This window comes from Triticum aestivum, chromosome 3A (genome assembly GCF_018294505.1).
Source record: "Triticum aestivum cultivar Chinese Spring chromosome 3A, IWGSC CS RefSeq v2.1, whole genome shotgun sequence".
NCBI classification, from domain to species: Eukaryota; Viridiplantae; Streptophyta; class Magnoliopsida; order Poales; family Poaceae; genus Triticum; species Triticum aestivum.
The window spans coordinates 518,643,957-518,670,698 of NC_057800.1; the positions used below are offsets into that span (position 1 = coordinate 518,643,957).

General features: G+C 44.3%; 4 protein-coding genes across 4 annotated transcripts; 2 read left to right on the forward strand and 2 right to left on the reverse strand.

The window, feature by feature from the left end:
• LOC123061965 (uncharacterized) lies at positions 1-1,028 on the forward strand. The gene is made up of 2 exons (XM_044485257.1): positions 1-363; positions 489-1,028. The coding sequence occupies exons 1-2, from the start codon at positions 149-151 to the stop codon at positions 784-786; spliced, it is 513 nt and encodes a 170-aa protein (XP_044341192.1). The 5' UTR covers positions 1-148; the 3' UTR covers positions 787-1,028.
• A 99-nt stretch (positions 1,029-1,127) lies between these two features.
• Positions 1,128-7,322, reverse strand: LOC123061964 (endoribonuclease YBEY, chloroplastic). The gene is made up of 12 exons (XM_044485256.1): positions 6,847-7,322; positions 5,980-6,231; positions 5,797-5,892; positions 5,493-5,661; positions 5,298-5,381; positions 5,096-5,196; positions 3,971-4,063; positions 2,830-2,901; positions 2,591-2,710; positions 2,457-2,507; positions 1,871-2,059; positions 1,128-1,609 (listed from the first exon to the last, which is right to left on the reverse strand). The coding sequence occupies exons 1-12, from the start codon at positions 7,222-7,224 to the stop codon at positions 1,442-1,444; spliced, it is 1,773 nt and encodes a 590-aa protein (XP_044341191.1). The 5' UTR covers positions 7,225-7,322; the 3' UTR covers positions 1,128-1,441.
• A 6,090-nt stretch (positions 7,323-13,412) lies between these two features.
• LOC123061966 (phosphatidylglycerophosphate phosphatase PTPMT2) lies at positions 13,413-17,321 on the reverse strand. Its single transcript, XM_044485258.1, has 6 exons — positions 16,819-17,321; positions 15,963-16,085; positions 15,681-15,774; positions 14,378-14,460; positions 14,202-14,291; positions 13,413-14,102 (listed from the first exon to the last, which is right to left on the reverse strand). Exons 1-6 carry the CDS (start codon positions 17,032-17,034, stop codon positions 13,704-13,706), a joined length of 1,005 nt encoding a protein of 334 aa, XP_044341193.1. The 5' UTR covers positions 17,035-17,321; the 3' UTR covers positions 13,413-13,703.
• Positions 17,322-18,801: 1,480 nt separating this feature from the next.
• On the forward strand, positions 18,802-25,785 carry LOC123061967 (mitochondrial-processing peptidase subunit alpha). Its single transcript, XM_044485259.1, has 13 exons — positions 18,802-19,053; positions 20,527-20,748; positions 20,837-21,133; positions 21,203-21,370; positions 21,462-21,629; positions 21,729-21,809; positions 21,989-22,055; positions 22,147-22,244; positions 23,025-23,097; positions 23,194-23,264; positions 23,592-23,641; positions 25,157-25,269; positions 25,382-25,785. The coding sequence occupies exons 1-13, from the start codon at positions 18,817-18,819 to the stop codon at positions 25,432-25,434; spliced, it is 1,698 nt and encodes a 565-aa protein (XP_044341194.1). The 5' UTR covers positions 18,802-18,816; the 3' UTR covers positions 25,435-25,785.
• Positions 25,786-26,742: the final 957 nt, after the last annotated feature.

Consider the following 26,742-nt stretch of genomic DNA (forward strand, 5'->3'; position numbering starts at 1 on the left):
AGATTGTAAAGGTCGTGAAACAGAGCAAGCAAGAGCAAAGTCCAAGAGCAAGAATATATCCATCCATACAGCAGCCCAGCAAGAATATATCCTTTCCTTTCTCCTAGAGGTCCTTCCGTTGCGTTCCAGAAACCAGAAACTTGCAAGCATGGGCAGATCTGCTGGAGCTCCTCGGGACCTCCCGGCGCACCAGGAAGACGAGGACCTGTTCGAGACCTCCTCCTCCTTCTCCTGCGACTCCGACGACGAGGCCCAGTTTTCAGACGGCGAGGACCAGTTTGTGCCGGCGGCGCAGCCGGTGCGGAGGTTGAATTCCGACGGCGTCTACGATATGTCGTCCATGAAGGCTGAGCTCTCTGCCAAGTAAGTCTCCGAGGAACTTAGTAGCCTCCTTGACAAGTTCATCAACATATATACTGTATGTATGTATGTGCAGCAGCCAGCAGCAAAAGGGAGGTTTCCTGACCGTGATGTTCTTCTCTTTGCAGGAAAGGGCTGTCAAAATACTACGACGGGAAGTCCCAGTCGTTCGCGTGCATGTCCGAGGTGAGGTGCCTGGAGGATCTGCCCAAGAAGAGTCCCTACAAGAAGATCAAGCCGTGCAGGAGCAACATCGATCTAGATGGGAACCAGACAGCTTGCCCCGTACCTGCTCCCAACACCAGCAGCAAGGGAATCGCCAAGCAGAGCTCCTGCGCGAATCTGATGGTGGCGCGGACCAGCAGCGCCAACATGCTCTACAGGCCTCCGGCGATCCCTGTCAACAAGAGCGCGTGCCATCAGTAGGGCTCGCAGCTGAAAAAAATGTCTGTCCATGGCTGGCCTCGCGTCCCTTCTTTGTTCCTTGATGAGGATTTTTCTTGGCGGGAGTATTAGCTTGTCAAATGTACTAAGAGGCTTTTACTTCTCTCATGTTCTTCAGGAAGACATATTGTTCAGGAAGGCATTGATTGATTCGGTGTGTAAATAGAGACCGGTTGTATACCAAACATTTTCTTTCGATTAACAAAGATTATCTAAGATCCGAATTATGAGCCATGGTACATGGCCTTTGACCATCCTGGTTATTTCTCAACATAACAAGGAGTACAAAGTAGCATGGCCAAAACAGAGAGCGGTCCTTTGGGTATCAGAGATGGAAGAATGTTTTACTCCCGCCGATCCAGTACTAAAGTTGTACTAAGTGAGCAACAAGTAATATGGATCATAGGGAATACAACTACAAATATTTCCCAGTGGAAAAAAGAATGGTGTGTCTTCACTGATTGCCAACCAAAAAATAGCTCTGCCTGATGCTTCAAGTGTTAAAACTCTTGGCGGGTGCTGTGAACACAACCCTGAATCATCTTGGTGATAGATGTTTGAACAAAACTTGTTATTTGGCAACAACACTGTGGGAAGACAATCCTGTCCCAGTGCGCCTTAGTAGTGTCAGTGGCTGTTAGAAAGCGTAGTCATAGATGGCCTGTGCAACTCCATCTTCGTCGTTGGTGGCACCGATTACATTTGCCACTGCTTTGGTCTTCTCGGCGCCGTTTGCCAGAGCGACACCCAGTGATGCTAGCTGTAGCATTTCTATGTCATTTTCTCCATCTCCAATTGCCATTACCTTGCAGAAAAAGGTTACAAAGTTAGAAATAATGCAAGTACCGGTAGTATTGGCGGCCAAACAAATTTTAAAATTTCGAGGATTCAACGGAAGCTTAGGGTATTATCTATTTGAAATGAGATTATAAATTTTGGCCATGTTATTTAGAACAAAGGAAATTATCAAGACTAGATTTGTAACTGAAGGAAGTGAGAGAAGAAAATGCAGCAACATTTGACTTGCACCATGGAAGATGTATAGGGGAACTTAGACAACTTATACCTCGTCCGGACTAATGCAGAGATGGTCCAGCAAAATCTTCACCCCGGTGCCCTTCGAAGTTGCAGGTGGTACAAGCTCAAGCATATCAGGCTGTGCCTGAAGAACACCAGCCCTTTCTTCTATTGCCTTTGTCCAGTATGGCCTCAATGTGGAAGAAACTCCCTCAGAAGTTCCAATGAACACTAGTTTCTGGACATGAAAATTATGGCATAGTCAAGCTATAACAGATCTTAACGTTCTCAAACTGCCAAATCTTTTCTTCTTTAAAGATCCAAATATTTTTATAAACTGATGACTATGTCCATATATAAATGCAGATGCAATAAAAAACAGCAGCTTATTTGTTCCACCCATAGAAGTTGTGCGCGCTAAAAAAATAGTTGATCTTTGATGAACTATTAAATCTTTGGTCGGCCACATGGACTTATTCATATTATACAAATGTTTATCAGAATGTGATTAAGAAAATGTCACTAATCCTTATGCTATAAGGTTTGAAGTGAAGGAACTAGTAAAATGATTCATACAGAACTGATCTCAGACTTGTAATTGACACAAAAAATAGCTTTGAAAATAAGTACAGCACCTGTATCTCAGCTGTTCCTAAAAGCTGATCAATAGATGACACTATTTCAGCCTGCAAGAAGAATCCCATGTAAATCAATAAGAATAGAAACATTTGGGATTCACAAAAGAATGGATAAGTAAACCCCATCATACCTTAGGTTCATGGTACACATCATGGAGAGAATCAACCAATGGATGCTCAAACATAGAAAAACACCGATCCTGGCTAAATGCTACTAATGGTATCTTGTGCTCCAAAGAATATAAGAATGCCTGCAGCATGCAAATAAAGTGTCACTAATGTTGAAGATGTAGAAGTATTTACTGGGGAGATAGTTACCAGATGGGCATGGATGACCTCCAACCATAGTAAAACACAAGTTGTTGCTTACCTCTCGGCATACTTCTTGGTTCAATGTATTTCTATAAATTTCTCTCCCTTTCAAACCATAAACCAACAGCCCCTACAATTGAAGATTCGAATTTATGAAAATGGCGACAACGCTCATGGGAATAATCAATTTTGCTCTTATTTATAGATGAGAACAATGGTTTATATTTCTGAAACAGCATACTACAATAGAACAATCCTAACTCATTTTAAAACAAATGAATCACAACTCGCTTTAATATACAGCATGTGAGGTAGCATCAAGTTTAGACTAGCATATTACAGAAGTGAGTACAAGCACAGAACCTCATGGTCTCATCAAATGACGTCATCAGCTTTTCATGGTCATATTTGTGCAAGCTTCTAATAAACATGTTTTGAACAGGCTATCAACAGGGATATCGACAGCACACTTCCTATTCTAGGAACACATACATAGCCAGTTTTTGAACACAGGGAGATAAGAATGGTTGGCCTATTCAGAACCAAGTTCGACACCATAAGCGGTACATGAGCCAAAAAGGTAATTTATAACAAAGGGTACTTTCATCTTTGCTGGCTGGTTATGTCACTCTAATAAAGACTAGATGGGTATTTTGACTTCACTAACAAACACTAAAGACTCGAGCTTATATCCATACACATCATCCAAAATAATGACCTGTCTCTGTTGACCACTGCGCGAGGTCTAGCCAGAAGCTGGAGCCTTGACAGGTTCGCGAATCTCAAAATTTCACAGGCCTCAAATGTGGGTTTTGAGTAACTCGCATGACGTCAAATCGACTGTAGTTCCCTTTTTATTATTGAAGGTGTAAGTTCTAATTGCCACCATTGATCTAGACCTATTGTAATGATCTAATATGGAGTAGCAGAATATGTTTTTAAAGGAACTTCAAGTATGCTTTATTCCAAGCAGATTTGGTTAGGGTGTCAATTTGGTTATGTGTCAAGTAGAATGCATTCTACAGAACATACATGAGAACATACAAATATGCACCTCCATTGGCATATATCTCTAACCTAGCAGAATGCTAGCATGTGAACATGATCAGGATGAGTAAAGATGCTGCATTTTCACTACTGCGTCAAGACAATTTCTTTCTTACAAGAGTATTTTCCATGAAAACATACTTTCCACCTACCTGAAGAAATATACCAGGCGAAGATTCTGAAACAATGCCATTTCTTCCAGATAAATCAACCATATTAAGAGCATCAATGGCAGCTGGGCGCGTCTGTTTCCAAAGTGAGCATGGATAGAAAACAATTATCAGCATTCCGAGTTTCTGATAAATATCACAATACCAAACGGAAATAATAAGTAACATAAGAGCAAACTTCTGAGCTCCGTTAATTCCATTCAAGACCACAGAAACAATGTAAATGAGAAGATTCATCCAAACACCAAGGGTCAGTCCAGATGGGCAGCTTTTCGTAAATTTCTTAGTTAAGATTTAGATGTTTTTGTCTCGGTCCAGAAAAAAGATGTGGTACCAGTGGAAACAGCGGGCCCTGAGAGCATTAAAAATAGATTATGCAATGTTCATGGTGATTTTTTTTACTTGACAGTCTAATAAATGAGGCAGCTGGTGTGTCATGGGGAAGAGGCCCTTGTGTCCCCAGCAAGTGGCCAATGTTCCTACATAGCTGCTTGTCTAGCAACTGACTTATTCAATGACCTGCCTGATACAGTACAGTGACCTGTCTGCTCCTGCAAGACTCATTGACTCCATTCTCCGATGAGCTTCTTTCAAGCTCTGGAGAATCTGTTCTACAGTTACCCACTTCTGGGGCAATCCCATCTTGTAAAAACCTTTTTTTCTGTGAGATAACTTCTCACAATGTTTAAGTGTTCAATGCAATGTCACTAATAAGCTTATCAAAACAAAAATGCTGAAATGGGATTTGAAACAAGGGTGAAACATTTGACTGAAAGATTTAGTGGGATAGTAAACTTCATCACTGGTACATTTCTGGTTCAGAAAAATATAAAAGATACCCAAACTGGGCCTCAGCTAAGAGAGGGCCTCAGTATCTCCAATCTCTAGAAAGATCAATCAAATTTAGCATCTTGATAATCTAACATGTACCGAGACAATCTATTGGCTTAAATGGTACTCCCTCCGTCCCATAATATAAGACGTTTTTGCAAGCTAACATAGCTTGCAAAAACGTCTTATATTATGGGACTGAGGGAGTATATAATACTATTTCTCTTCTAGGAACAATTAGTCATTGGTCAAACAGCAAGGGAAAACTCTTAATACCTTTCCTGTGGCAATAACTATGTTTACACCTCTTGACCTAGCTTCCTTTAGAGCTTCTGCATTCCTTGCTGTTACTTGACTTTTACTGTTGAGCAATGTACCTAGTCACAAAAAAGAACATAATCAAAAACCATGTAAATATAATTATATTCTAGAGTGAAAATATCAAATGTGAGCAACCAGCAAGGGATAAGGGATGTACCATCCATATCACAGAAGATATATTTGAATTTTGGTCTATAAAATCTTAGGCTGCCAGCTCTCTTTAGACTGTTTGTTACTTGTCCTGTAAACATTCTTAGACAGCAATAACTAGATTACACCATCATATGAGTGATATGCATTTCAAGACACAGAAGGCAAGGAGAGTAATTACAGAGAGGCCAAAAAAACATACCATCTAATGTTTCTGTGTTAGGCTTGCTCAAATCAGGAGCGTTCTTAGCAAGACCTTTCCCTTTCCACCTTAGACTTTTTAAAATGAGCAGCTCCTCCTTCTCCATTTCCATTGCAGCCTCATCACTAATCTGACGGTCAAAACCCAGAAGACGTAACAGGCCACGAACCTAGTACAGAATACAAGGAAATAATCATTTTGTGCGTAATAAATAACATCCCGTGCAGCAATTAACATAAACCACTCCAAAGTTCAAACAGGGGGGCAGGGGCAATTAGTCGTAAACAACCGTAAAGGATCATACCACTAGTGTCCGCAGTTCATCAAGAAGGGTATGGCCTCTCGCCTCAGCTTGCCTTGCAGCTGTTTCCACGGATATTACTATATCACCCAACATAAGCTGCAATAAGAAAACAGTGAGAGAGAGTGAGGCAAGGCTAAAGGTAAAGACAGAAAGAAAATAAATAAAATGCTGATTCGGTCTTACAGTAGGAACATCCAGATCGGGAATGAACTGTGACACTGAGAGCATATCAGTAGCGCAGTCCTTGCCTCTCCATTCTTTGTTAAGATTCTGGATGAAGTTATCGTTGCATAGCAACACAGAAACCTCAACCTTTTCATACTTCCCGACGTCACTTATTGAAGTGTCTCGTGTTTTGTAGTTATACTCCAGAAGTCCATCTAGTGCAATTTTCATCGCCATAGGAACATTTAATTTCATGATTTCTATAACGTTCTGCATACACATTAAGGAAAACAAAGATCAACAAACACTAACCCAACCAATTGCAAACGTGAACAGCTGAACATAATAAATCACCGTGAGGGACATAAACTATCGCGAGAGAAAATCATCCCAGAACTCCAGTTGTACATAAGTGCAGTAGTGCACGTAGATTACCAGTAATAGAGCTCCCTGAACCACTAGGTGCTACTCCCTATTGGTAAATGACAATCACGACCAGTTTGAAACGATACTACATGACTTATCACAATACCAACAGTCCAGAGTTTACAGGGGAGCAAATGAGTACCCTTTAGGGTATTCTCTGACCCTCTCTAGTACAACTAAATGAACTAAATTTTCATAACTCACATCACTTTTGAAAATTTAGTTCATTTGATTGAACTGAGGAGGGTCACAGGGTACACTTAGAGTCAAAAATTTGCATCCTAAAGAGTTTATATATTGTTTAGAAATATCAGAGTAACGCTCGATGATACATCATCCGAGAAGTGCTGCACACAATACAACTTTTGCCATCATTTCCATCTGAATTTCCTATGACGCTTTTTAAAGCAGTGGTAGGTAGCCGCGATACAGAGAGGTTTGATTAAATGGAATGTGTACCAGCACTTCGACGTCGTCGGGCAAATCATCCTCGACGCTGATGCGGGCGCAGAGCTCTATCTCGCTCTCCTTGGGCGGGGGCGGGGGCGGGGGCGCAGGGTCCTGCGGCGGCTCTCGCTTCGCCGCCGCCTGCCCGCGCCGCGCCCTTCGGAAGCCGCGTATGCCAGAAAGGAATCCCGCGAAAGGCTGCGCGAAGCGGGAGGGCTCGGGGGTGGGCGTGAACCCCCGCGAGGAGAGCAGGGAGGCCGTGGACGCCGCCGCGGGGAGGTGCGGGAGGAGCGGCGTGGAGCTGAGCAGCGCCGCGCCGCGGAGGGGCGGGGAGAGATGGAGGTGCGAGCGCGAGGCGAACGGGAGGGCCCGCGATACGATGCGCGCCATGGTCGCACTCGCGCGGCGGCCGGCGGCGGAGAGATGGAAGACGAGCCGAAAGGGAGGGAGGGGTTTTGTGGTTTCCTTCTTTGGTTTTAGTTTGGCTCTGCTTTGGCTCGTCCGCTTTGTAGCATTTTCGCACCTTGCTGCACGTAGTAGAAGTTTGTGCCTTTGTGGAAGATTTTTTTTGTGTGGCAAAAATGAGTTTATTCCAATATTATATGGTTACAATTGAGAGGTAGAAATTCATCAATACAAAATGGCCCTCTCTGGAGTCATACAACAATGCTACACTTAATGATACAACGTGTGTCAATCTGTTACCTTATTTTGATCGTGTCTAATCTTATGTGGAATGACCCCAATCTAACATCAACGATTTAATCTTAGCAACCAGGTGTTCATAGGTTGAGCGAGCTAACCAGTGCCATATAATGTCGCCAAAGCCTTTGAAGAGTTTGACCGTACGATGTAAAGTATTGCAGAACCAACACCATGCCTTGCATCAATGTGTGAATGTCTGCTTCAAGCGCATCATTACGATGGAATAAGAATCGGTAAGCTACGAAATAATACTACAGTCGTGTTTCCTTGGGATCATACCCGCTGTCGCTATCCCATCCTACACGGGAAATGTGTCGTCCATTGACAAGGCAACCTAGTTTATTAATGGTGGGGCCATGATAGAGGGGGGACCAAAATCTTTGACTCCGTTCCCCTAGTGAACTCATCAATGGGGCATCTTTCCTTTTTCTTTTGAACAATCACCAAGGGGTAGAGGGTCCCCACCTGAATATATTACTCAAAGGCTCAAAAGGCGAGTTACACATATAATACATCGATAGGAGATGTATAGTCACAAGACATGACAGCCTCCATACTTACATGGTCCTTAAATACAAAGGTCCAAAGAGTGAAGTCTAAAACGATGTTTTTGAAGGGTATCTAGGGGCGAGTGTGGCTCGTTGTGAAAGACACGAGAATTCCTGGAGTCTCAAAGCTTTTATAGGATGGCGAGAGCGACGGTAGGCCAAATGTTGATGTCGAGGCCAACCGGCGTTGGCGTATCCTATACGAGGTCAATGGAGAGAGGTGACTGAAGGCCCAAGAGGGACCAAACCTGAGCCGCGCATGGGCAAAGAATGGCGAGGTGTGATGCATCCTCCAGTGTGAGACCATACAGGGGGCAGGAAGAGTCCGGAGAGATGGACTTGTGGAGTAGATTCGCCATCGTGCTCAGCCTGTCACGGCAGAGAAGCCAGCCGAATATATTAACCTTGATAGGAGCCTTGGGGCTCCAAATGTCCCCGGTGTGGAGGTCGATCTCGTGGTCGGAGGAGAGAAACGAGTAGGTGCACCTCGAGGAGAACGAGGATGAAAGAACATGCGGTGCCCCCATGTTTGGTTTTGGTAATTGATGACAATCTCTAAGGACTAATAGTTGCCTTGAGTTATATTTGAAGGTTTTGTCCATAGGCTTTTCTTAGAATACATGTGTTGGTTTCAAGGAGAGTTTGTGTCGACCAAGGTGCTATTCAAGGAATTACCTAAAAATTGGTCTTGTGAGAGGTTGATCAAGACTAAGTCAAAGAGTGAATCAAGTTGATCAACCCACAGAGCGTAGAAGATGTACCGAGAGGGATCAAGTGATCCCATGGTATGGTAAGCATTGTCAATTACGCTTTGTGTACTAACCCATGGTCTTTGTGAGGGTTCTTTGTGGGGTTAGGTTGCGGTGTGCAAGTTCAAGTGGAGCATCGCGAAGAGATCAAATACTTGAAGCTTGCCGTCCTTTGTGGTGACAATGGACTTGTGAAGATGTGCGGAAGAGTGGCTCACTCATAGTGGAGTATGGGGGAGCAATCAACTAGTCTTCATCGAGTCAACGCAATCAAGAAAGGTTGCGGTGTGCAAGTTCAAGTGGAGCATCACGAAGAGATCAAATGCTTGAAGCTTGCCGTCCTTTGTGGTGACAATGGACTTGTGAAGATGTGCAGAAGAGTGGCTCACCCATAGTGGACTATGGGGGAGCAATCAACTAGTCTTCATCGAGTCAACACAATCAAGACAGGTAGTCCAACTTGAGGGAGTCAAGATCGTCATCATCTAGCTCAAGTGGACCATGTGCAAGGCAAAGGTTTGCCCTTGATAGGTTTTCTATTTTACCGGTCTCATGATGGTAGTTGGGAGACCGGGTTATAGGATCGACTGCCGTACTATCAAGGGGGGGGGGGCTCTCGATGAGTAGCTTGATCGTATCGTTCACTGAGAGCTCAAACCATTGCATCCTTGCATCATCTTTCTTGGTTCTTGTTTGGTTCTCTTTTTGAGTCTTAGAGCTTATGGTCATCTTGATGACAAGCTCGAGTTCATCGAAAACGGAGTTCACATGCATCTTCTATGATGTTTTCGATGTTGGAGGTTATGCTCGTTCTTCTCTGTTGGAGGTCTCACTCCTCCATTTGTTAGGCATACCTCCCCTGCCTCTTCTTACTATAACCAGTCGTTGTTTTGATGCTACTCGTCGTCTTGTTTCCAACAAGTTTGAGTTTGCTCAATTCGGAGCTCATATGCAGAAGTTATGGCAGTTCTTGTTTTCTTGAATGTGGTTTTTGTCTGGTCCCAGCGGTAGTATCGCTTGGAGCTCTCAGCCGTAGTACCGCTGTAGTGCCGTTCTTCTACCGCCTCGATTTTGGGTCCTGCTCTTTTCGTGTCGGGTTTAGCAGTAGTTGCGCGGCAGTAAGGCACGGTAGTACCGCCTAAGCGGTAGTACCGCTCCGGTCGGGCAGTAGTACCGTTTCTGCTTCACTGCCGCCATACTCTGCTCTGCCTGCCTCTTTTGGTCCCGTGTTCTGCTCCTCCAGCGATAGCACCGCTGGGTTGAGCGGTAGTACCGCTTATATGCGATACTACCGCCCCAAGGTTCATATTTTGTTGCTCATTTTCCATGTTTCTTCCGCCTGAGCGGTAGTACCGTTCGTGTGCGAGCTGAGCACATAACGGTTGGATTTTCCCCCTCCTATAAAAGGGGGTCTTCTTCCCCAATGAACCTTATCCTTTAAGCTCGTGTTCTTCCCCCATTGTTGACCTTCTTCGAGCTTGCTAACTCTCAATCCCTCCATGGTTTCTTGCTAGTTTTTGAGGGAAAAGAGAGAGGAGATCTAAATCCACATTTCCACCAATCACTTTCTCCTCTGTGTGAGGGGAACCCCTTGGATCTAGATCTTGGAGTTCTTGGTGTTCTCCTTCTTGTTCTTCCTCTCATTTTCCTCCCTAGCATTAGTTGCTTCGGTGGGATTTGAGAGAGAAGGACCTGGGCACTACTGCCCTTGCCATTGTATTTGGTGCATCGGTTTGAGTTTTCCACGATGATACATGGAAGTGAAGTTTGAGAAGCTTATTACTCTTGGGTGTTTGGGCACCCTAGAGCTTGTTCCTCTTGGGTGCCTTGGCGCCCTGGACGGTTGGTGGTGTTCGGAGCTCAATCATTGCGGTGTAAAGCTCCGGGCAAGCGTCGGGGTCTTCAATTAGGTTGTGGAGATCGCCCCGAGCAATTTGACGGGTACCGATGACCGCCCCCAAGGGTTGCTAAGTGTACGGGTTCGGTGACCGCCCCCAAGGGTTGCCATTTGTACGGGTTCGGTGACCGCCCTCAAGGGTCCCTTAGTGGAATCACGGCATCTTGCATTGTGCGAGGGCGTGAGGAGATTACGGTGGCCCTAGTGGCTTCTTGGGGAGCATTGTGCCTCCACACCGCTCCAAACGGAGATTAGCATCCGCAAGGGTGTGAACTTCAGGATACATCGTCGTCTCCACGTGCCTCGGTTATCTCTTACCCGAGCCCTTTACTTATGCACTTTACTTTGTGATAGCCATATTGTTTCTTGTCATATATCTTGCTATCACTTATTTGTTTATCTTGCTTAGCATAAGTTGTTGGTGTACATAGGTGAGCCTAGTTGTTGTTGTAGGTTTTGTGCTTGTCAAATTAACCGCTAGGTTTATTCTGCATTTGTTCAAGCCTAAACCGTAATTATTTTAAAGCGCCTTTTCACCCCCCCTCTAGGCGACATTCACGATCTTTCAGAGGAGCCGTGGGTGAGGAAACTATCGTTAGGCGTGTCGCTGGTGGTGACATCGTGCAACAAAGACAAAATAGACGCAAGCTCGACAAAAGCAACATTGGTTAGGCAATTCCAAAGTAGCGTGTAAACCAGCAAGCATGACATGAGATACTAGGACAGAGGGGGGAGTGGAGTGAGAGAAAATGTGGGCATAAGTGTCAATGAGAGGAGTAGGGAGAAGCCAAGGGTCGAGTCAGAAGAAAGGTGGAGGAACCACTATCAGTAAGGGCGAAGGATATTTTTCAAAGGGGACAAAGTTGATCATGTACTTCCTTCATTTTTATTTAGTCGGCGTATTAGGTTTGGTCGACATCAATCTTTGAAAACTTTGACAAAGTTTATAAACAAAAATATTAACCTATACAATAACAAATCAACATCATTAGATTTATTATTGAACGTACTTTCACATCATATAGATTTGTTATGATAAATGTTTATATTGTTTTTTACAAACTTGTTCAAACTTTGCTAAGTTTGACTTCAGTCAAGTCTAATATGCAGAGTAAATAAAAACAGAGGGAGTATAATCTTCCAGAGGAAGGGCGGGTTGATAGCTTTGTTAGCGAACTCAAGAGAGTACTAGAAGAATCAGTTAACCCAAGGCAAGGTAAGTCTGATTTTTTGGGGAAGTTTAAAAGCAAATTTTATGAGGCAATTGTTTTGGAGAATCAGGTTTTTGATGCCTAGACCACCGGTATTTTTAGGCCTGCATACATTTTTCCAGGCAATAAGACATTTTGCGTCGGAGCCCAGAAGAAGGATCTACTAACTGCGGCTAGCATTTTAATGATCTTCTTAGGGAGCCTAAAAATAGACATGAAATGAGTGGCAAGGACATCAAGAGTAACTCTCGCTCCAGGAGAGAGAAGTTTTGTTGCCCATCCGGTGAGATATTTTAGGAAGCGCTGGATGATAGGTTCAAAAGCCGAGGAAGGGAGGTGCGTGTGGGAGAGAGGGAAACCTAGATAGATTTGAGGGAAGGAGGATAGGTTCGAAAGCCGAGGAAGGAAGGTGCATGTGGGAGAGAAGGAAACCTAGATAGATTTAAGAGGAGGATAGGTCGCACCCAAAGGTTGAAGCAATGTGCTGGCGGTCTTTTTTTTTTTGACTAACTACTGCAGGGCACAGCCCCACAGTCTTTTTATTCCAATAAAGAAAAGAGTCCAAAACAAGTCAGCTGTACAAAACTAAAGCTACAAAGAGAAAGACCAAAGTGGCCAAGCTTAACTATACCTACCTATACAAGCATCACTCAATGAAGCCCCTCCAACCAATTCAAAAGGTGGGGTCTAACATGAGCCTTGACTCTATGAGAGAGCAGAGTTAGATCATGTACAAATTTACAACGCCAAGCACTAAAAAAAGGTCTTTCCCCTCTAAATGTCCTGCCATTTCGAAGTATCCAAATATTCCAAGCTGCCGTGAAGACCACCTCAAAGAAGAAGCTTTTAGCAAATCTCTGCCTGGCCAAAGAAATACTTTGATGAACATTGGAGCCGCCAGTCCAGTCAATCTGAAGATAATTTCAAATTCTAGTACTGAAGTTACAAGAAAAGAACAGGTGCTGGCTATCCTCATATGTATGTTGATGGCACAACACACAAAGATTATCATCCTCAACAGTACGCCAGTGCCTCCTCACAAGCAAGTCTTTGATGTTGAGTCTGTCGAAGAATAACAACCAAGCAAAAACCTTAATTTTCAGCAAGCAAAAAACTTAATTTTCAGCGTGCATCGACTGCTATAATTTTCAGCGGTCTATATGGTTTAGATTTGAGGTGGGGTCTATATGGATGGGCACGAGGGTAGTTTTGTGAAGTGGATGGGCACGAAGGTTGAAGCACCTTCCGATTCAGTGCTATAATTTCTTGCAAGCTCCAGTGACTTCATATAACTCATGAAAAAAAAATCAACAGTGGCCTTTGGAGGAGGCATTTCTTTCCCATTGACTAAGCCTGACTTAAGTGACCAGATTCACCATAAGAGAGAGCAATAAACTACTCCCTCCATGGCTCCATCCCACAATATATGAACGTTTTCCAACATTGTTTTATTCCAAAAGACATGAACTAACAGAAATATACTGACACCAAACATGATCAGCTTTTTATTCCAAAGAACAATGGTGATATCAAACCACATGTTTCCGAGTGAAAAAAAAGGCAATCGGCACATTCACAACTGTAAACTCTCCATCTCCCTATGCACACAAAGCTTCTTCCCGGTGGCGTTTGCCGTGGCTGTAGAAACCTCCATATTTCTACGATGCCTGACTGGCTGACTGCCTGCCTATCTACTGATGTCCCATATATCTTGACTCACAACACGGAGAAAATTGCGTAGAGCGAGTAGCAGGCCTGCCTAGCAGGCGCGAACCTCGGTAAATCGGCTTGGGGCTGGCTCACAGTTGCTGGTAACTTTCAATGATCCAAAGAGGCACGATAGTCTCCTCATAATGGGCTTGCGACTGGCTACTACTTCAAATGTCACAACATCCTTCCCGGTATCAACATATGCATCGTAGCCCTCCAGATCTGCTTCCGTTATGAACACTGCATCGACACATCCAGTTGGACTGCTTGGCCTCGGTACCATAACTTGACAAAGAGGTAAACCGCTATCATCGTAATCAAACTCCACCGTGCAGTCCTCGATATCACTGTCAGGAATGGAGGCTTTGGTGCCTTCTAGGTAACAGTTTAGGTTTGTACTCCTTACTGGAAGACGTCCAGTGGTGAGAGTGCTAAATACGATAACAGCCTGCAAAATCATGTCATTGGCGAAAGCAGCTTAGCAGATGCATGACTGAATAACGATGGCGTTCACTTGTATAGAACACAAAGGCAACAGCCCTTATACCTGCCACTGTGATGGTGCCAAAAGCACTCGGGGCCTAATGGATCGTACATGATCCAAAGCTGCTTCAGGAGTCATGTTCCTATATTTGATCTGAAGAGAAGGAACATAATAATCTGTTATCAGCAACTGAATGAAATTTATAACATTCAGCTTGAAATTTATGTAGCTTATATTACCAAATAGCACAAAACAATAGTGGTACTTCGTCCTCTACCAGCTTTACAGTGAACATAAGTAGTTCCACCTTGTGACGCATTGCCTGAAAAACAAGTAACTACATATTAACTTCTACCCATTTGAGACCTATTGAAATTTTGAGAAAATATGTGATCTTTATTTCTTTAACATTTAAACCAAACTCAATGGACATTTGTTGTTGCTAATGACAAGGCATAAGTGATCAGATCATCCTTGGTCAATAGAACAGTCAAGGAAGCTTGAAGATAGCACATAGTTACATCTTACATGCAATAAGATAGACATTGCTGTTTGAAAACGTTCTGCAGACAGCTGATCATTGAGTTCAAATTTCGGCATTGCGGATAAAACAAGAGAACTGAAAGACAGGACGAGCTCTAGTAACAAAAACAATGACTACAACCACAGCAGCAGCAGAAAAAAAAGAATCCTTCAATGAGCAAATTTTTTAGTACTAGACCATTTCTTGACATATTATCAAAGAACTACAAGTTTAAGAATAGCCTAAAGAATCACCCCATTTCTGTATCAGTGTTCAGAAAAAGATTCCTTGGAATTTCAACAAAAATAACAGGCGTGTCCCACCCATCAGCCACTGAGCCACATCATCATGAATTGGGATAGGTGCAACTTTTTCATGGACACTTATGCTTGTGACTCTGATGGGTTGGGGCAAACCTGGCAGTTCCGTTGTAATCATATAAAGGTGTAGTTTTCTGAAAATCATGATACACAAAAAGTGTAGTTTGTGAAATTGCTTGTTAACTGCAGTTCCTTGATAGTTAACAAATATAGTGTAGTGTTGAGAAATGTTGCCTTTGCACATAAATCATGCACTCAAGAATGAGCAGAATATGTAGCCATTCCTTCGTAGTGTACTATCCTTGTCTACATAAAGGACTGACTATTATAACAGGGTCTCAGTTTCTTTGTCATAGGCATTTATATTGCCCATTCCACTTACTGTCATGCATGATGTCATCCACAGCAACATCAAATAAATCCTTCATCTTACTGTTGGGATGGAGGTTTGCATTAACCTATATATTGTTATACCTACTCCATCTGATACTGACGACCTACCAAACAATGTACATAATACTCAGTTCATTATGCAGTTGACCACAAGCTATCATCTACATTCCTTGCATCCCAAATCTAAATCAATTTCTTATTGCAGGAGAACAGCACTCCATATCGCCAGGTACTAAAGACATCAGGAGAACTGATATGTAGATTTAATGATTTATCACTTGCGTCTAGGACATGGCATGAACTTACGGTGGATAAAATCAATGGCTCGACAAATATCTTCAAGGGATGGTGCGAACAGGTAGTCTCTTGTGGCAATCACAAGGTGATCAATCCCATAGGCCTGGAAAAAGAAGGTGTGTTACTCATCAGTACATATTTGTTTTGCTAACTGAAAAGCCACAGTAGAGTGATGGTCTGATGGAGCATGGCTGCGAATCAATCACAGTATGTATGGAATTGCATTTATTAATTCAAATCCAAATACAAACGAAATTATGCAACAATGAAATCAAGTAATGTAAAAATTACCTGGTACAAGGACATTGGCACCAGAGTCTCATAAGGCTCATTCAATGTTACAACTCCCTGAACTCCAAGTTGCTTCAAACGTGGAACATCACTTGGGAAAGGAACAGCTCCTAGCAAAATGCACTGCAGATGGAGGTTGGACAAATTTAGACGATGACATCTTTATAGCAAGGGCACGTCACAGTATTATACATCGAAATGCTAAATTGTGCAAAGCAAAATATCACAACACCTAACAATATCAATCAAGGCATGCTATCTAGGGATGAATGCGTCCTTTCACCACCTAACCAACAGAAGGATTCTGTGGTCCTAGGCATGTAAACACGTTCACCCGCCAGTGCCAAATGGAAGACCACAAGACAATCATACAGAAGAACAAGCTACAGTAACATAGATACTGAAGAAAAAGTGCTCAAATGTATTGCACTCGAAAATGGAGCCTGAAATGATCAGACACAACAGCAATCACTGCTTACAACGGCCATGCCTTTTCCAACAGCCGAACGTCAATTACAAGAAATACTCTCACGCACGAAAAAGAAGAAGAAGAAGGTCGCAATTCTGCACAAAACTAACAGCGGAGCAATCACTGCGTCAGATGCAATCATGGAACCAGATGTAATCCTTCCCCAGTGTAGATGGCACCGAGAAAACCCTGATAAAAAAACTGGTGCCCAAAATCACCCCCATCACCAGTTTAAAAAAGTCGCCCTATCATCCAATCTTATGGACGCCAAGTGATCCAATTTATCGAACAAGAATCAGTCAATACTAGCACTACATAGGCATACACTATGGGCCTATAATCCCAGACAAAGTAATCACGAAATTCGCTCAAAGGCAGGGTGAGCACCTGGTCGACGCGGTCCCACCACCGGAACTCCGCCTCGAACTGGTTGCGCAGGACGTTGTAGAGAAGCGTCGGGTAGAAGAGCACCCTGGCGCCGGCGCCGACGAGCGCGCGCTTGGCCCTCAGCCGCACGACCTCGCCGCCGCCAGCCCAGGCCTCCTCCGGCTCCTCCCCCTCCACCGGCCTCCCGTCGCCGTCCCCCAGCTCGCGAATCCTCATGCGCCTCCCCTCCCCTCTCCTCCCCTCCGGAAACAGCCCGACGCCCCAACCCTACGCGCACGCCGAGGCACCTCCGGCGCGCCCCAAGCCCTTCCGGAACCAGCAGATCCGCCGGGGAGATTCGTGGATCGAGAGGCGTGGCGTTGCGGCTCGGGCTTTGCTCCTGGCGGTGGGCAGAGGGGGAGACGCGAGAAATATGGGAAGAGTGTGGGCTGTGGGGGCAAGGCAAAACCTCAGGAGAAGACTGCGGGGGCGAAAACAGGTGGCGAGTCTGCTGAATCGGATCGAGGGGGGGGGGGGGGGGGGGGGGGGGGGCTGATGGTCCGGGTTTTGGGTGGATTGTTTGTTGGTTGGTGGGATGGGATTTATTGGTGGACAAAACGTGGGTGCGTTTATCGCCGCGGGTCCTTTGACAGTCGAGTAATTGCGCGGTTTCATCATTTTCCTTTTTTTCCTTCCGAGCGACCCTCCTTTCCATGCTTGGGAGTAGGTGCAACAAATCTTCAAAGCTTTCTTCACGACTTCATGTATGATGTTTATACTCTAAAAAGACATAACCCTTATAAAAACATGTTAATATTTCCTACAATAATGCTAATTCATTTGCCACGGAGCGATTATAAGCATAATGTAGCCTGGAGCGAAACTCTTGAAGAATGTTTACTCACGAGACGAGCCATTAGCCTATTAGCGGAGAAATGGTGCTTTTAGTAAAAAAAAAGAAGTGCAAAGGATTGGACATACCAAGCAAGCAATCTTCGTATAACAAATTCTTGGTTTGAATGATGATATCAAGCTTTTATGATATTAATCGGGTGACAATTTCTTTTGCGGGATAAGTGAAGCGCGGATAATTCACCAACCATAGGTTGATTGGACAGCACGGGTCAAGATTAAAACATCCACGAAAACATATAAAATTTCACACATCGGCGAGGAACAAGGCAAGGTTGTTGGTGACAAGGACGTGCATTTGACCAACATAAACCCCTCATCAACTGAGCCATAGAAGCGTGCAAAAGGATGTAAAGTTGGCATCAGAACGGATCATGGCAGATTGGCAGTACCTGACAGCTTACACAAGGCGCTCAGGAAGACCATACTGCTAACCTGACTATAAAAGAGTGGCTCAAAGCGTATAAGAAAATAAAGACCAGTTCGAAAGCTACCTTGTAAACAGAGAGGCGCGCAAAGGTAATTGCAAGGAACCGAAGGGTGCGGACGAAAAACTGCCTAATCGCGCACCAATAATTCCAGGTAAAACCGCCCGGTCACCCGAAACGCCCGGCCGCGAGATTTCCCGCGTCCGCGAGAGGGAAAAACGGCCGAGGTTTTGGAGCCAGCGGAGCGAGTGGACCGCGGCGAGCTGGCGTCGTCAGTGGTGTATGTCACGCGACTCGTACGCGTGCGTCCTGCCGCGCTGCCCCCTCGCCACGCCGGCCGGCCGTCCGCCCGTTTCTGGCTTTCTGCTTTGCCGTGGGCTCCACGTGGGCGGTGCCCGTTGGACGCATCCTACTGTTGCGTGATGCTGCGTGTGGGCCCGTGGCGGCTCGGGTCCTTGCGAGCGATCATGGTGTATGTGGCCCCTGTGACTCTGGCGGGTCCGGCACACTATTTGACTCGGGTGACCGGTGGTCGGCAAGTTTTTCCCTTTTTCTTTTCGAACAACATGGTCGACTAGCTGGATCCGAATCATCTGATCTTTCCAAATATTTTTCCTCGCGCCAGAGAGTAGTGCCGCCATGGGCCGATTGTATCGCGGATTCGCTCGCGATAGGCACGATGGGCCGATTGTATGCAGGTCCGGAACAGCCTGCTCATTTCTCAAAACTACGGCCCACGGCCCCGGCCGGACTCACTCAACTGACGCACGCTCTCGTCGTGCACGAACACAGAGCCCTCCAGCTCCTCGGCGGCCCTCCCCTCTTCTCCGTCCCGGTCGCCACTCCCCGCCCTCGGAGCTCCCGGGCGGCGGCAGCCATGTACCGGGTCGCCGGCAGCCACCTCCGCGCTCTCAAGGTACCCTCTTCCCCCCTCTGCCCGCCCCGCAGCAAACCCTCAGCGTTCGTCACACAAACGAGCTGATTCGTCAGCTGGTGCTTGTGGAGTTGCTGCCGATTCATATGCCGTTGTTTACATGTTCGATTGGTCTAGCTCCCATCATTTAGAAACGGGGGCTAGAGTGTATACGCATGGTGTTTGCTGCGGGTGCTGGGCTCGTTGTCCCTCGATTAGAGAAGAAGGGATGCTGATAGTACAAGTCAGGTGATTTCTGACAGACACCGAGCTGGACAGACAAACTTGTGAGGTGATGTAAATACCAGTTTGCTTGATCCGCACTCCAATTAGAACCACGATGTGATTTTGGTACTGGAGCTCGTACTAGTACTTGTGTTGGGCTAGGCGCCTAGGCTGTGTTACAGCTCAGCGAAAATACAAAAAGTGATATGGTTTCGATACTATGAATCTGTGATACGTAAACACAAAAATAGATCTATCGTGAACCTGTGATACTGTATAAAATGCTTAAAATGTAGTTGGTGATATGGCATTATATACATTTTGGCTATTTACTTTGTCATTATTAGCCTTAAGGCTAAATTGGGTCCAGCACATAGGCACAATCCATACCTCCATCTGTCTGCTACAGACAGCATGTGCCTAACCAACTCACACTACCAAGTGCCATAAGTCGTACACACTCATCAATGTGCGTGGACACTGTCAAACAATTGTCATTCAGAGGCACCATCATCAAAGTCACTGACAAGAACCACCCTAGTTTGTTGTTCCATGTGATCCAATGTGCTTCTCTTCATACCAAGGAACTGCGCCCCTTCAGTGATTATATATTAATTAGACAAACAATTCCCATGTCACCTCATTTCGCATCCCGTTCGATATTACACACTTGTTCACGTCGTTCCCTCTAACTAGTGCAATCATCACCTCCTTTGTAACATGTCCAATATAAGAACACACGAGTAGCTTTGTTATCATTTTTAAGGAGCTCTATACCTGTATGAACATCGTGTCCTTGTGTCCATTACTTATTCTGGTACACTTCCTCACACATCACGTTGTCATACTCCCTCCGTCCCAAAATTCTTGTCTTGGATTTGTCTAGATACGGATGTATCAAGTCACGTTTTAGTATTAGATACATCCGTATCTAGACAAATTTAAGACAAGAATTTTGGGACGGAGGGAGTACTTAGAGCATCGACAATATATTGTAGTTGAAACTCAAGGAGTGATATATGTTACTAGCCACACTTTGTTACTTTAAGTTTACATATGGTGGGTTTTGCTTTGCAATTTGGTCCTATTGGTTTTTATTTTCACCTGTTGCCTGCCTTCAACTTATGTATTTTGCACACAAATTGGTTTCATGTTCAAGCTTTTCAGTTTTCAACCTTTACTTTTAGAGTTTTAGCGACGTTACCTGATGTTCTCGCCGCCTCACAATTTGTTTGCTTTTTCTGCTTGCAGCAACATGGTTCTAGTAGGTTTGCTAGTACAAGTGTTGTGAAGCAGTCTTCTGGTGGTTTATTTGGTTGGCTTCTTGGTAGCAAGCCAACCCAGTTTCCAACTCTTGATGTCCCTCTCCCAGGCGTCACTATTCCTCCACCACTACCAGACTTCGTAGAGCCAGCCAAGGCAAAAGTTACCACTCTCCCGAATGGCCTCAAAATTGCTTCAGAAACATCAACGGTATCACTATGTGCCTGCAGATGTCTCAATGTGTTCCCTTCTTTTTTTAATATCTACATGGGAGTAATTTATAGGGACTTAACTGCAGAGTCCAGCAGCAACAGTGGGATTGTATATTGATTGTGGTTCTATGTATGAAACACCTGGTTCGTCTGGAGCATCGCATCTACTGGAGAGAATGTCATTCAAGAGCACCACAAACAGGAGTCATTTGCGGCTAGTACGCGAGGTAGAGTCCATTGGAGGGAATGTCTCTGCGATAGCTACTCGTGAACAAATGTGCTATACCTATGATGCATTCAGGGCCTATGTACCTGATATGGTTGAAGTGCTTATTGATAGTGTGAGAAACCCAGCATTTCTTGATTGGGAGGTTAAAGAGCAGGTATTCCATCTTTAAAGGTAAGCGCTCCAGGTTTACCCTTCATTGTATTAATGTCCTGTCGTCTTACAGCTGGAGGAGATGAAAGCTGAAATAGCTGAATTTTCTGCTAATCCTCAAGGTTTACTTTTAGAGGCTCTCCATTCTGCTGGCTATACTGGGGCACTGGCAAAGCCCTTGGTGGCACCAGAGCCTGCCATACATAAATTGGACAGTGGCGTTCTTAAGGAATTCGTTGCTGTAAGATTCATTAATCTGCCATCTACTCATCTTTGCTGTTATTTAGTTAGAAAGATTTTGTTTTGAAATCTGTATGCATTGAGGCATTTAGGAAAACTACACAGCACCCAGGATGGTCCTAGCAGCATCAGGAGTTGAGCATGATGTGCTAGTTTCAATTGCTGAGCCACTTCTCTCTGATCTTCCTGCTGTGAAGCGTCCAGAAGAGCCAAAATCAGTTTATGTGGGAGGAGACTATCGTTGTCAAGCAGACTGTCAAGTGAGTTCTTGCTGTTTTTCTATCTTTTGCGGTGTCTGGTCATGGTGATGTATCTAAGATTTACTTCTGTAGTTCTTACTTGTTCTCTCCCGTGGACAGAACACACATTTTGCTCTTGCTTTTGAAGTGCCAGGTGGATGGTATGAAGAGAAAACAGCTATTACTGTAACTGTCCTTCAGGTATTGGTGGGTGTTAGCAAATATTTAAGTGACTGTTATTTACAGAAAAAATTCTAGACGAGCAGTTTCTTTTCTTCGAGGTTTTGTGTGGTTTACTGATTATCATGCTTGCATATTAAAAGTGAACTATGTGTCCACTTTCCACTGCCCACTATAATAATAAGTTTTTTTTTCTGCAGAAGCTCATGGGGGGAGGTGATTGGTTCTGTACTGGCGGTGTTGGGAAGGGCTTGTATTCTCGATTATGTATGTCATCCCTTTCAATTCTACATCCCTGCCAATGATTCAAAATTAAATTACTCTAATTTTTTTTTACTTTAACACTCTTTACATACAGCTCTCCGGATATTAAGCCACTACCATCAGATCGAATCATTCTCCGCTTTCAATCGTATCTACAACTATTCTGGTATTTTTGGAATTCTTGCAACAACCGTAAGCATCTTCTCAGACATAAATTATCCTTCATTTTTTATCACCGAAATTCAAGATGTGAATAAAACTTTGTGATGTCTTGTATCTCCCAGAAATAGTTAATTTGTGTGCATTGCTAAGTGGTATGTTTTATTCTTTCTGATTATTGGGTTTAGTGACATACGGTAATTAGTCTTACACGAAACGACATGACATGGAAACAGCTTAAGGCAAAGAAACTTATTGCTCCTACTTAGAGAAAAGATGCGTAGCCAAACAGCTAAAGGCCCCTCCAGCCAACATAAAGGCTAAAGTAGTTTGAGTAGGGGAAGAGTGGAAACTTTTGATGCCTTCAGTAGCAATAAGCAAATAACAAAAGCTAACTCTCTGGTACTTTTCTGGGGGCTATCCAGTTAGAATTGTGATATAATCTCTGCATACCAAAGAGGCATGTAACCTATCCTAATTTCAGCCATTTGGCGTGTCTGTTTATCTTACCTCCTGTCCATCCTACCACTATTTTGTCCAACATTTTGTATCGTTTTCACTGTCTACTTCTCCCTATAACACAAACAACGCAAATAATGTGTAAAGGTTGAGTAAAGAATTGCCCAGACTCCAGCTGGAGTCGTTTCTTTATTTTCCTTTTGTAGTTTACTTATTCTCATGGTGCAGTCAAATGGACAAATTATTGCTTGACCTGGTTTCACACTTATGCACGGATTCATCATTCTACTATTTTTTATTTTCTATCATATAATTGTATCTAATCTAACATGCTTTTGTGTTCTGTGATCACAGAGCCCAGATTTTGCCTCGAAGGCTGTGGATTTGGCAGCAGGGGAACTTCTTGAAGTTGCCACTCCTGGAAATGGTTTGCATCTTATTTGACATCTGCTGTGTAACGAATCATCTGTAGAACTAAATTGACCACTCATTAATCTTCCCACTTGGCTGTGTTTCTACTTAGTTACACAAGGACAGCTTGATCGAGCTAAACGGGCAGCAAAGTGTAAAGTTTTGATGGACTTGGAATCAAGAGTATGCATTCCTAAACCCTAATTGAACCCTTCAGACAAACTTTTAACCCATACCCCACTCTGTTCCTAAATAGGCATTCCACATGGTCTCAAATACACCCATTTGACCATTGCCTTTTCTAATCGTATGTTAATGGAACTTATATAAAATGGCATGTTATGGAAATTCTATTGATGATCTGCTAATTTCAATTTCATGTGACAAATCTTAGAAGTTGTATGTATATTAGCAATCAAAGTCTAAACTTTGACTGCTTATTCTAAAATATTGTCTATTTAAGAATGTAAGAAGCATTATATACTTGATACTTGGTATTATTCATTCCAGGCTGTAGCATGTGAAGACATTGGGAGGCAGGTTATGACTTATGGTGAAAGGTATGGCTAGACAGGCATTTGCAACTTACTCCCTCTGTCCCAAAATATAAGATCAATTTTTACCTTAGTGTCAAAAATGATCTTATATTTTGGGACGGAGGGAGTAGCTATTAAAGTCAACTCCCCAGTGTTCATGATGTTTCACATTCACATGCACTAGCTATGCATTCAATCATTTGGAAATCATACAGACTCTATTGACCAAACTCGGCAGTTATTACGGTCTGATTTGAACACTGTTAATGTTATGTTACCTTCTCTTCTGTTTGAACTTTTAACAGTATTTCTCAACATTTACATCTGTGCTTGTGTTAACAATGCAGTGCCCTTTTGAGGGGAAAATATTTTCCAAATTTATATGTTTTTTCTGAAGAATCAACATGCTTACTAGTTTTGGAACTCAAATAGATATTCTTAATTTGTTCGATGAAATATGAGGAGGTTTCATAGTTCACGTTATAGTTTTTCTGTATATAGTCCTGATGGTGGATCAATTAGGTAACGTTCTGTGCTAACTAAAAAGTCACGTAGTGCAGAATTTGGTTAGGGCATCTCCAACGTGGATCCTCAAATCTGCCCAAAATGTCCACGGACTGGTCTGGACGTCCGAAATTCCTCAAACCTTCCTCAAACCGGGGGGGTTCTAGGGGAGTCTGGAAGTCCGTGGACACCGCCAACTTGGCCTTGGACCCCACCACAAACCCACTTTTCCCTCTCCCTCCCTTATCTCCCCTCTCTTCATTTGACATGGGGTGGACATTTTATGGGTATAGTTGGATGGCCTCCGCCCAGCCGGCTGTCAGTGATGTCCGATAGGTGATCCGCGTTGGAGTTGCCCTTAGGCCCATGTACGGAAAATAGCTACGATAACCGCGACTTAGCGAGAAACTCCCAGTCTCGATCTGGGTGAAATGGCTTGGTGAACCAAGTTTGAGGTGGCTGTAGGGGTTTTGCTTCTTTTCCAGAGCTGGGACAGGTTGCAGTTATTCTTTTCCAGAGGATGTTTTGCTTCAGATAAGCCTTGTTGGGGCATTTTTTTCATGCTGTTATTGTATCTACCTTGTGGATTGTCCAGTAGTTTATACCCAAGCTGAATGAACTTCACATCACCATATGAAAATCATGATATCAGAGTCCTCCAGTTGTTGATCCGTAGTCTAGCTAGAAATTGACCTTCTACTGCATTATAGATGGCAGCTGCATTATTTTTGCAAGCGATTGATCATTTTTCTTTTGCTGCGAATAAACACGTCGACCATATTCTAGCTATTACATGCAGTATTTACATACCCCCTCTGTCCCAAAATATAGTGCTTATTAGATCTTTTCGAACTCAAACTTTGTCAACTTTGACCATTGTTTATAGAAAAAAATGTGAACATCTACAATACGAAGTCAATTTCTTTAGATTCATCATGAAATATATTTTCATATGGTATATATTTTGTGTTACAGATGTACTCCCTCCATTCCTAAATATAAGACCTCAGTGATTCAGCTTTCATGACATTGCAGGGAACCCATCGAGAAATTCTTGAACGATGTCGAAGCAATTACTCTGAATGACATTTCTTCAACTGCCAAGAACATTATTTCTACACCCCTTACGATGGCATCATGGGGTGATGGTATGTTCTTACTAAGCACATCGTTCTTCTTTACATTTTTTGCCCTCAAGTAGATTGTGCAGCATTTTTGCGACCGTGGTCTTGTGGTTTACCAAAAATGTTTGTTTTGCAGTTACTAATGTCCCAACCTACGAGTCTGTTAGCAGGAAGTTCCATTCAAAGTGAGGGAAAGCCCGTTGCAAGACATGTTCCGGCTGCACAAGATGTGCAGAGATGTGTAACTCCTGTGGCAATGGCCCTAACCACTGGAACCCACTGAACACATCTTTTTACTCACTGAACACATGTTAGTGGTGCTGACTGTCTTATTAGTTAGTACTATTATTTTCCTCTATTATGTACATATTTTGAAAGATCTGCAGCAGGCTTTAACTCCTTTTTTTTACCTAGTCATCTTGCTTGTTTGCATTATGCTTTATGTTAGAAGGGAGAGAGAGGATTGGTGGAATAGTTCATTGTATTGCTTGAGCCTCGTGGGCTATATATATAAGAGTACATGATCTACTTGAAGTACAAGACAAGCCAGAATACTTCCTAATTTATCCTATGTTTCCTAATACAATCCCGTTACTCAACATCCCCCCCCCCCTGCAGTGACTGGAGAAGAATTCAAATGCAGGTCAACGGTCACCCCACCCCCCCCCAGTCGTAATGGTCGACGCATCCCGGAGTCGTGGCTGGAGTGGCAACCGACAAGATTGCTCAAGCAAGGTGGTAGCCCTTTGTGCCGTTTGTCGTGGTAGCCGATAGCGTAGGTGGTGGAGCCGTGGTTGAGGTAGCCGTGCGAAAAATGCAGTGCTCGATGTGGAGTCGGGGTAGCTGGTGTCGATAAAGTCACCGTGGAGCTGCGGACGCAAGGAGGCGCCGATTTAGTCATGGGCGCAGTGGTGTCGAAGTAGTCGTGCGTCGGGAAGAAGGCGTCGACGACGCCTCACGCCGGGGTTGCCAACCCCGGGGACACATCATAGACGAAGGCACGCGTCGATGTTGCCAGCACCGGGCATGCGTAGATGGACGAAGACGAAGTTGACGAAGCGCCGCATCAGGCTTGCCAGGCCCGGGGACACGTCGTGGACGAAGGCACGCGGCGGTGTTGCCAGCACTGGACATGCGTAGACTGTGACCTGCACGAGATGTACGCCATGTGGAAAAAGTCGGAGAGGCCAGCAGAGAAGGACTCGACGATGGTTGCGCGCCAATTAGCGTCGTGCCAATGTCGCCCGCGGTTGTCGGAGTAGATGAAGCGGTCGGGGTAGATGACGGCGACGCTGGCGACGGGCTGGTGCTGGACGAAGACGAAGGGGGTGGACGTGCGGCGGCTACAGGGGGTAGCGACGGTGGTGGCCGAAGAAGAGCGGCGGCGGCGGCCTGACGGCGGCGGCGGCTAGGTTAAGAGCGCGGCGGCGATGCTCGAAGTAGGCGAAGAACCCTGACAGTGTAACGAAGACCAGCGCGGACGATGGCATTCCCGCG

Coding starts and splice junctions, on each gene's coding strand:
- LOC123061965 (XM_044485257.1), top strand. CDS start 149: ATGGGCAGATCTGCTGGAGCTCCTCGGGACCTCCCGGCGCACCAGGAA. Junction 364..488: donor AAGGCTGAGCTCTCTGCCAA/GTAAGTCTCCGA, acceptor TTCTCTTTGCAG/GAAAGGGCTGTCAAAATACT.
- LOC123061964 (XM_044485256.1), bottom strand. CDS start 7,224: ATGGCGCGCATCGTATCGCGGGCCCTCCCGTTCGCCTCGCGCTCGCAC. Junction 5,893..5,979: donor CCGATCTGGATGTTCCTACT/GTAAGACCGAAT, acceptor TTCTTATTGCAG/CTTATGTTGGGTGATATAGT. Junction 2,711..2,829: donor ACCAAGAAGTATGCCGAGAG/GTAAGCAACAAC, acceptor TGCATGCTGCAG/GCATTCTTATATTCTTTGGA.
- LOC123061966 (XM_044485258.1), bottom strand. CDS start 17,034: ATGAGGATTCGCGAGCTGGGGGACGGCGACGGGAGGCCGGTGGAGGGG. Junction 15,775..15,962: donor TGCCAATGTCCTTGTACCAG/GTAATTTTTACA, acceptor TTCTTTTTCCAG/GCCTATGGGATTGATCACCT. Junction 14,292..14,377: donor CTATTGTTTTGTGCTATTTG/GTAATATAAGCT, acceptor CCTTCTCTTCAG/ATCAAATATAGGAACATGAC.
- LOC123061967 (XM_044485259.1), top strand. CDS start 18,817: ATGGGCCGATTGTATGCAGGTCCGGAACAGCCTGCTCATTTCTCAAAA. Junction 21,371..21,461: donor TTCTTAAGGAATTCGTTGCT/GTAAGATTCATT, acceptor TGAGGCATTTAG/GAAAACTACACAGCACCCAG. Junction 25,270..25,381: donor GATGGCATCATGGGGTGATG/GTATGTTCTTAC, acceptor TTTGTTTTGCAG/TTACTAATGTCCCAACCTAC.